This window comes from Sparassis crispa (genome assembly GCF_003851025.1).
Source record: "Sparassis crispa DNA, contig_000001F, whole genome shotgun sequence".
Classification (NCBI taxonomy): domain Eukaryota; kingdom Fungi; phylum Basidiomycota; class Agaricomycetes; order Polyporales; family Sparassidaceae; genus Sparassis; species Sparassis crispa.
In genome coordinates, this window is record NW_020939748.1 from 227,270 (window position 1) to 236,976 (window position 9,707).

The window sequence follows — 9,707 nt, forward strand, 5'->3', positions numbered from 1 at the left end:
AGCCGGAGCCCATGTCGAAAAGAAGAGTGCCTTGAGATAGAGTGCACGTCGCACGAGGTCCATTGCCTCGACGATGCCATGATTCGGAGAGCGCTGACAGTGATCGGACTGCCTGACCTTGGCATCTGCTAGACACGCCCACGTGACGACAAGACTTACCACCTACTTACTGCAAGAGACAACCACCCCGTCAGATGCTCATCGTGCTCATCAGCGAGTCTCTCCTCAATCCGTAGAACCCCGAATAATAATTCGTGCGCCCATAGCTGCACGCCGGATGGACTCGTTCTGGTCGCTCGCCAACGCTGCGCACTAAGTACTCCGAGTCTCACACTTTTCAGTCGCATAATTTTACAGGTGGCCACCTGCGATCTGCACGTTATCCAGCAGTGTGGATAATATGATGTCAATGCCAGGCGAATTTGAACATCAAGTGGGCTTCAACCCCCTTTTCTACTCGCTCATTATTCTGTCCAGAACCATCATCGCTCGTCGCGTCGCTATCGAAGTCGAACCATGCGGCGACGGGCTCTATGCCAGAGCGAAGACTTTATAGGAGGATGATGTGCACTTTTCCACATTCTGTCTCCACCGTGAAATGTCTTTACACCATATCGGCGTGACCTGCTTTTTGCGTGTTCGTTGCAGCCCACGTCTGCGGCGTTGTGTACGAAGAGGTATGTCGACATTCTCATCTTGTTTTGCATCAGAGTGGACCATCCGAAAATGCTTTAGACTGCTTCCCCGTAAACTCGGCTTGCATCAGAGAATATAGAGCAAACAAGTAATATTTACTCACCTGGATATATATCCCCCCTGCGGTAACAGCATTGGTACTCCACCTGGTATATCTCTGCATAGAGTGAGTTGTCATCATATTCTTCAAAAAACCAGTCATATTTTTCGGCCTCATAGGTACCGAGCAAAAATATTCGACTTTGAGGCAAGCATCCTTGTGGAAGAGAATGTCACCGCTATTGTCGTCAGTCCGAAGAGTGGGTTGGAATGCTAAAGATGTGCGCAGGGGAATACCGCTTACGTGCAGAAAAGTACAAAGAATTCCTGGGAGGAGAAAGGACGTATACAATGTTCACCGCCGCGCGGGGGCACTTCCTTTGTGTTCACAGCAACCGCAAGGTGGCTCGTCTCAGATACTCAATGATGTTCCCTTCATCATGCAAAAGGTTGAGCGAGGGCACAGCTGTATAGTAATGTTCCACGCTCTCCTGCATAGTGCATGTTGAGAATAACTGATTCTTATCCAACCTCAGGCTTCCACATATGGATGGTACTTACAGTATGCAGATGTGCTGACGAATACGCTATCAATTTATCAGCTCCTCTGTCGACGACCAAGTATAATCGTCTTTGAATTTCCCGTACGGATCTGGAACCGTCTCCCACACGGGGTTTATCCCATGTCGCTCCAGCCACACTCCAATCTCCTTGTCGCCATCATCTGGCACCAATGGCCTGCAGTTCCTGAGATACTCCATACGCTGAGATTCGTTGTTCGATCTATAGATTAACGTCCCACAAACAGCTTGTCCCGTGCTGTCAGGGGCCCTGTGGCGCAATGCGACCGGCACTGCCTCCACTTCCGTGTATCCTTTAGATCGGAACCAGCGGTTCAGAATGTAGGTATGGCCGTTGCAAGGCGTAGTAGGTGATAGGATTTTATATATGACCACTCACCAGGGCTTCCACACCAGCGGCTGTACTGCGAATGCTAGCGTGCCTTCCTGCGCGGTGCAAAGAATGTGCACCCCTCGTCCTTGAGTGCGAGTTCCTCCTGCAGACTAGATTCGCCCACGTGATGTAGGCTCACAGCCCCGGTGCGGGCACTGCTTCCACGCCAGAACGCGGCTGGAGGCGCTGTTCTTTCTTCGAAGAAGAGCTCGGAGGATGGCGCGTACGTCTGCGAACATACCGACGCCCGGAGGACAGGGATGTCCGCGAAGAAATCACGACCTCGTCGATGCGGAACGGCGCTCACGCACTTGCGCACGGGCTTAGTCGCAGAGACGTGACGGCCAGGGCTTTCTTATGCAACACGTATGGTTAAGACTGTTATTAGGATTTCTGGAGTAGATGACGTGGCTGATTAGTATAAGTGCTAGCAGTGAGCTCTTTGTGTGCTTACTAACGAGATATAGATGAATGTAGGTGAACGTTAGGCTTTCGAAAAGTAAGGTAATTTGTTGAACAGACTGGATGATCTCAGTGGTCTAACATCATTTATGTATGAGCAATAACCGTATATTTGCTTGAGTTGGTGAGTGAGCATAGTTTGAGGTCGAGTCTGGGAAGGGCCTCGAGGCCAGCGACGATGCTTATATACAGACCTAGAAGTGGTAATTACTCTGTATTTCCTCTCCACCTCGTCCAATAATGCAGTGGGGCTCATTTCCCTTCACGGCAGTGCCAGCTCATTCCAGAGAAAGTTCCGCCACGAGAACAAAAACTTAGGTTTTCTGAATTGTGTTTTATATCATGGCAACATACTAGACAAGTTGTTGGGATGTAGACCGCGCATTTGCCGAAGATTGCTACACGTTAAGAAACCAATGAAAGTAAGGCATAGAAATATCAAACACCATGGAAGACGGCGGTTACGGAATACTGTACATCACCGTGAGAGAAAACGAGTTCAAACCCTCGTAGTATCAGACAGCAGCGGGCGATGAGGAACACTCATAAAAAACCTGTGAAGAACACACATCAGCGCATGCAACACATTCGAGGCAGCAGCTGGACATACAGTGCCGACCACTAGCCGAGAGCACTCAGACCGGACAAGAATGCTCTCCCACCAGTGTGGATTGCGACAGATCCTCGAACACGGGTCCTGTTCGCACCTTGCCCTTCACTTCGCCAGATAACAGTTTCTCCACCCATAATTAAGTAGGCGACGAAGCCATTGCTGCAAGTTTCAATCGGCAGAGCATCCAGATAATTCGTCACTTGTCGCATGTATGCATCGCGCTTCGCTGCATTATTTTTCACCTCTATCAAGGCGAGAACAAGATCCGATGCCGTACCCATGACTTCCCTGCCCTTCACAATGATAAAGTCAGGAATCCATATCTTCACCGATTCTGGATTCGTTTCCAACACGGGATCAATAAATGAAGGCCCCGATGCGGTCGAGGGGGCTGCGGGATGTGATTCGATGATTGTCCTTTCTTGTACTATCGGCTGCGGACAAATAATGAACCCCCGAGAAGGAGAAAAGATGTCGGCGAATATCGCATTCAAGGGACCATAAAGTGAATTCTCATAGCGAGGAGGAAACTTTATAAGCCGACCAAGGCGTTCATGGGACCAACGTGCGTGTGAGGCCTGCGCCATCTATCGGCAGATGAGCTTATCATAAAGCCGAAGAATGGCGAACACACTCACTGACACAATTGGGGACGATCAGGAAGTGACTGAAGCAAAGCGGGTAGGACGGAGGGCTGATGTAAATGCGATACGATTGCGAACGGGTACAGTGTTGGTGTATGCCGTCGGCGTGTCGATGAGGGAAGACTGGGTGACCGGCCTATACGATTTGGGAGCTGACGGAAGGCCCTCGAAAGCCTCAAAAGTTATATGTTGCACGGACTAGGGCGCCTGTCGATCATATGTCAGAGATGCTGCTACAAGCGCGGCGTTAGATCAAAACAAACTTTTTTTCCCTCAGGAGTCACTGGGCGCAGTGTCGTGGTAGAACAATTTTTTTCCGAGGAGTCACAGGGCGCAGCGCCGCGGCAACATCATCATTTCTTCGGAGGCATGACGGCATGGCAGAAGAACAAAATATTCTGGCGCAAGCAACACCCTGAGTGCATAACAGCAATCAGGCGGCCCAGCGCTGACAACCACGAGGACGCGACAGTCTCGCATCAAACAGGGTCGAATCACAAGGATCACGTACCGAGTGTCTCAAAGGCGGAAACACGGAATCAGGATGATTCCTCGAGGTGTAGACCTGTGTCAGTTGGACGAATTTCCGAAGGATCGAATGACTCATGGCGAGTTACAGAACAAAAAGAGAAACGCACGAATCATGAGGACGTTCGACGTCGCCTCATCACAAAGCCGTAAGATTTTAGGGTACATGCCCACCAATTGGCTGAGGAACTTGCTTCTGGTTTGCGGCACCATCAGATTTGTTCATGGAATAAGGGCTGGAACCCGAGAGAGAAAGCTAAGGGCATTTGGTGGCGCACCTGAATACATTCTTTATTAGTCCAATTCGATATGCGACATCGAACGCAGACACGAGTCTGTTGCTCGTTGTTGTACCTGCCGTCCCTGTGAGGTGAGCTCTGTTGCCCGGCGATTCGAACAAATTAGATTACTCGTACGCGTAGCAGCGCACCACTGCGACAGTAGTAATGGAGACCTGGACTTGAAGGTGCTGAAATGCCGTTCTAATTAGACAGATTGCACGGATGCGAGACAACAAACTTGGGGCAGCCGCGATGCTTCTCAGCGTGTGTGCAACGGAGGTGCTACAGATCGCGAGCAATCCGCACTCCCGCGAGTAATTGCGGTCTGTAGGCCCTAGGTCCGGTGCGGAACCTCCTCAGCGTCTCTCCGTAATTGTACGCTTGTACAATACCGGGCGAAGGGACCCACCAGAAGACACACGGTGCATCCGGCGTCTGCTCGGCGGAAAACACAGGATCAGTTCCTGAGCTACCTTCAAGTACCTCTTTTCGGAGCCTCGACAGATCTGAAATCGACTTGGTACCCCAGAACATGTGGAAGCACAGAACATGTGGAGGTACGAAGAAGCGCCACTAAGCTGATGGGTCCACTGTGACTCGGCGCTTGTCGCTGTCACCGTGTGTGGCGTCGTCGTCTTTCAAGTTGCTCTCAGGCCGAGTCTGTATTTAAAGCATCGCTGCTCGCCTTCAGACGTCTCACACAACCCTTCAATCTGCATCCGACTCCAGGCTTCAGACCTTAGGTATGATTATTGCTTATCTGTGAAGAACGTTGGCACCGATATCTGCTACCCTTACCATCTAGTCTACCCGAGGATCTGTCTTTACCTATCGACGCCTAACTTTCACCTGCTGTTTCCTACACGTCGTTGGTGCGTATGCGATGGTCACTGTCTACGCGCATGCTAACCAGCCGCGCCATAGCATCATGCCCTTGATCATTGGTGGCTACTTCTTGACCGATCAACAGTTGGCCACGCTGGGTGCTAAACGTGGTCTCAACATCCCCAATGGCGAAGCGCACATTTTGAACCGTCACTTCAGGTCCCGGGGAATAAACTCTCTGACCGCGGTTCCGGTGGCATTACGCCACAGGGATCGAGACAGTACCGGGGCCTACATTATTGGAACTTTGCTCCAGACTCAGAATCGGTATGAAGGGCTGACAAGTCTTAGAGACTGTAAGCCCTTCGAGCCAACTGAACAGGACCGTGAGATCGAAGCATGGCTACGGCGGTGTGGGGTAGATCCTGTGTGGGAGACAGTGCCGGATCCATATGGGAAGTCTAATCTCTGGGCACCGATCTCTTGAGGACGAGGTGTACAAGAAATAGCCGGGCGCAGTGTCTTGGTGGCTGCTGCCCACCGAGACACCCATACAATGCATTGATTTTTTCCTATGATCACTAAGTACACAGGAAAACTAATACATAGATCAGGGCGTGGTTGGAGGGTAGTTCAAAATATAACTAGCATTACCGAGATCGGATTGCTGTCAGTACGAGAAGAGGGCAGCGGGAGTGCGGACCCGCAAGGATGAACTTACCTAGTAGGCAGAGATGGGTGTCAGGCGAGAAGAGCAGCTGCCTACTACTGTAGGTTTTCGACCAATCCGGACAGGTTTTGCCTTTTTTGGATGGTTAGAAAAATCTCATAAAATCTCATAAATCGAGAAAAAATTATTGGCGGGGTCGTTGAAAATCCGTGTGACCTGTGACCGTCCGGATTGGTCGTAAACCTACAGTAAGTGCATCCCCCTATCCCGCGGACTGAGTCTCGCTGTTCCGCGCGGGGAGCAGGTCTCGCTGTTTCCGGTACTGGAAAACAGGGTGTGCACCTCGCCGGGCGCGCGTTCGCATTTCTTCGATTAGACTGGTGAAATCAACCTTTTATTTAACACCAATTTATGAGAAACGTGACAGCCACTCTGTCAATCCGAGTCCTCCCTGATTGTACTACTTTTCCTGGGATTCATGTATGGTTGATGGAGCATTGTCGTTGTCGATTGGATTTGTGCACACTAGGAGGATTGTAGGCTCGATACTGATTGAGTTGGGAGAAATTTGAGAAATACAACTGTGCTTAGTATGTAACCCCGAAATCGTGTACCACGGTGAAACACCCTCATTTGAAAGCAGACTAGTTGAACGATGTTGTTGAGCATAGGATACCGGGCACATCAATACCAGTGTGCTGCAAGTAGCCTAAGTGGAGTACAAAGCCCGAGTTCCGGAGGAGTGTGGAGTATACTGTATAAAATATGCAAGAAGTTGTACCGGTAGACTCGGTAGCGTGAAGCGTTGAACGCGACGTCGGCTATTCGACAATTGCGCACCGCATCCAAGCATCCGAGACCATCGAGCACTCTAGCAGCAAGTCATGTAGCAAATTTCGAACACGTCGAGGGCGTGTTTTGCGACGCATCATGTTGAATCTCAGAAGTCGCGCACTCTCTTGAACTTTACACGCTCTGCGCTTCTCGAAGTAAAATCTAAGTAAAGCCTCCGCAGGGAGAGGGAATACATCACGTACTCGCTTAGGCTCGAGCTCTCGGTATCAGGCGAGCTATAGAGGCTCGGAGTCAATAAAAATAAAATAAAAATAATTGGGCGGCTAAGACCCGGTGCTACCGTCGTATCTATGGTGTGCTGCAGAATCAAGGGGGTTTTTCTCGATGAGCCTGGATAGTATCGTATCATCCAGACAGAGTAGCATAGCATTCAATGTACCCCTGCTACAACGTGGAAAATGCAGTAAATAACAGCAATTACACAAAGATCATCAACACACAGCCAGAACATTTCACAACATACATCGACAAGTCAGCTACGGAAACACAACTAGTCCTGCATCACACCGTTCTCATTGAACTTCCCAAATGGATCAGGAACAGTCTCAAACACGGGATCCGGCACCCCATATCGCTGCAGCCATTCCTTGATCTGCAAGTCATCGTTGTTCTCTACAAATGAGACACAATCACGAAGACGCTCTACATTATCATCTCGCTTGTGAGTCGTAATCAACGTTCCGGTCACAAAGGGGTTTGAGGCATGCGGGTCCTTCTGGGGTAGAGCAACCGGGATCGCAGTACAATACTTGATTCCCCTGGAGAGCAGGTGCGAATTCAAAATGTACGCTTCGCCATTGGGGATGTTGAGACCACGTTTAGCACCCAGTGTGGCCAACTGTTGATCGGTCAAGAAGTAGCCACCAATGATCAAGGGCATGATGCTATGGCACGGCTGGTTAGCATGTGCGTAGACAGTGACCATCGCATATGCACCAACGACGTGTAGGAAACAGCAGGTGAAAGTTAGGCGTCGATAGGTAAAGACAGATCCTCGGGTAGACTAGATGGTAAGGGTAGCAGATATCGGTGCCAACGTTCTTCACAGATAAGCAATAATCATACCTAAGGTCTGAAGCCTGGAGTCGGATGCAGATTGAAGGGTTGTGTGAGACGTCTGAAGGCGAGCAGCGATGCTTTAACTACAGACTCAGCCTGAGAGCAACTTGAAGGACGACGACACCACACACGGTGACAGCGACAAGTGTTGTGCAGTCACGGTGTCACCTGGTGCTGTCATACAGGACTGAATGGAATATTCCATTCAGTCCTGTATGCATACCTTTGCAATGGACTGGGTGCGCGCCATGACGCAGGCTAACCTATGTACATACGTGACGAGGAAACACTGATCGGATGGCGGAAAGGGGAAGGCTACCTTCCTGCTGTGGCAATGCGCGATCGTCCTCTCCTCTCAAATCTCAAGGTCACACATCTCACATCTAGCTGCAGATACTCGCATCAAGGATGGGCTCAGGCCCACGTTTTTTACAGAATAGAGTGAACTATGCTTCGATTGAACGAAAGGAACTCTTTATAAAGAGCTCGTCTGAGTTACAGAGTGGATAGAACCTACAGAAATTCAGAGGACAGGTAGCTATTCTACGCGAGAATACAAATCCACTGAGGATTGCGAAGATGCGAAGACGTAACCAACTACTAAATGAGGTGAAACATCAAGGCTCGGCACCACATCGACTTCTTCGTCCGAGTCGGAGGATGATGTGAAAGCAGAGGTGTTACTGCGGAGTGGCAGAGCGTGCCGGATCGATGTAGGAGCATGCAAGCCAAATGAGTTCAACAGCGTGAGATAGCCCAGATAGGTGTGTGGTCATAGTCAAAGAGGATGGTGTCCATGATGCAGGACTGTCCGCACATCATGGCCCCTGAATGATATACCTCCTCAAATTCGCACTGTGTCAGGCATAATGTTGTTATACCCTTCCCGACCTTAGGTTAGGTTGGCTAACCTAACCCTACCGGCTTTTCGACCTGGGTGCCGTCGAACCACTGCAGTCGCAATTAACGTCCATCAGGATGCGTTCAAAAATGGACAGCAAAAGGGAATATACCATCAGGTCGACATGGATTGACGATAGTCCTGTGTTCTCGAAGACATGGTCCTTCATGCCACGCATGCACGCAAAAGGCCCAGCTGGTTGATAGGGATGCCGCAAACATCGCCAATGCTGAACAGCACAGACTCCCCGGTTGTCCACTTTGCCACGGGAGCAGGCATTGGGAGCTCAAACCGCGCACGCCCGGATGCCGGAGGAATTTTCCCTGGAGACACGTCCATCTACACCAAACGGTAGGGCCTGGGAATTGTAGGCCCAGGTTGGCACTGCAGCAGTGTGAGATTGCCCTGCAATCCACTCCAGTGAAAGGCATCCCTCGCCCTATACCGGGTCCGAGGGTGGAATAATCAGAATCAAAGGAAACTGGATTCCAGTGCCAGCACCAGAAGAGTGTCCCATGTTAATGAGAAATGGAATAAAAAAGATACGACGAGGGTCGCGATGTCGATGGCGCCGAGCCGTGCAGGATGACACCGCAAGGCATCGAGCGGCACCAGTGTGAATTCCTCGACACGAATAGTCGGACATTGGACAACAAATGTCGTCCGTGGTTGAAAACATGGTCGCCTCTGGTATCTGGCGAAGAAAGTGTTATCAATCGAGAGAGCTAATGCACAAAGAGAAATGAACACACCTTGTAAGATAATGCATGCGGAATTGTACGCATAGAGAACATCGGGGTCGAAGTATAGCGGTTGGCATTTGTTGGGTGGCAGAAGCGGAGGATTGAGAGACAGGACTCGTTAGATGCCCTCTTTTATAGAGGGATGGCAACGGCGCTTACCAATGTACAAACAATGCATGGATCCAAACAATGACAAAAGTGTGACCGCCACTTGTTTCGGTACCCAAGGAAACGGCGACGATGACGTGTTTTCGGCTTATTGCTTATTGTTCGCGGCTTTGAGGTCCTCCGACGCTTGAATATTTAACACAAATAAATCTGTAGCTTGTAAGTGTTGCAGGTACTATCATTGACCCTGAAGTGCAAAGTGGCCTAGTAGTGCAAGATGCCGTCTCTCGGGAATTCTACTCCACCAAAATTCACGAAAAAAATATGGA

At 50.1% G+C, this 9,707-nt stretch overlaps 3 protein-coding genes across 3 annotated transcripts; all 3 read right to left on the bottom strand.

Moving 5' to 3' along the window:
• Positions 1–2,772: 2,772 nt before the first annotated feature.
• Positions 2,773–3,351, bottom strand: SCP_0200790 (hypothetical protein; the record flags this gene model as incomplete). The annotated part of the gene is made up of 1 exon (XM_027753994.1): positions 2,773–3,351. One exon carries the CDS (start codon positions 3,349–3,351, stop codon positions 2,773–2,775), a length of 579 nt encoding a protein of 192 aa, XP_027609795.1.
• Positions 3,352–3,947: 596 nt separating this feature from the next.
• SCP_0200800 (hypothetical protein) lies at positions 3,948–4,751 on the bottom strand (the record flags this gene model as incomplete). Its single annotated transcript, XM_027753995.1, has 6 exons — positions 3,948–3,973; positions 4,047–4,132; positions 4,215–4,290; positions 4,347–4,405; positions 4,456–4,472; positions 4,524–4,751. The coding sequence occupies 6 exons, from the start codon at positions 4,749–4,751 to the stop codon at positions 3,948–3,950; spliced, it is 492 nt and encodes a 163-aa protein (XP_027609796.1).
• Positions 4,752–7,057: 2,306 nt separating this feature from the next.
• Positions 7,058–7,447, bottom strand: SCP_0200810 (hypothetical protein; the record flags this gene model as incomplete). Its single annotated transcript, XM_027753996.1, has 1 exon — positions 7,058–7,447. The coding sequence occupies one exon, from the start codon at positions 7,445–7,447 to the stop codon at positions 7,058–7,060; it is 390 nt and encodes a 129-aa protein (XP_027609797.1).
• Positions 7,448–9,707: the final 2,260 nt, after the last annotated feature.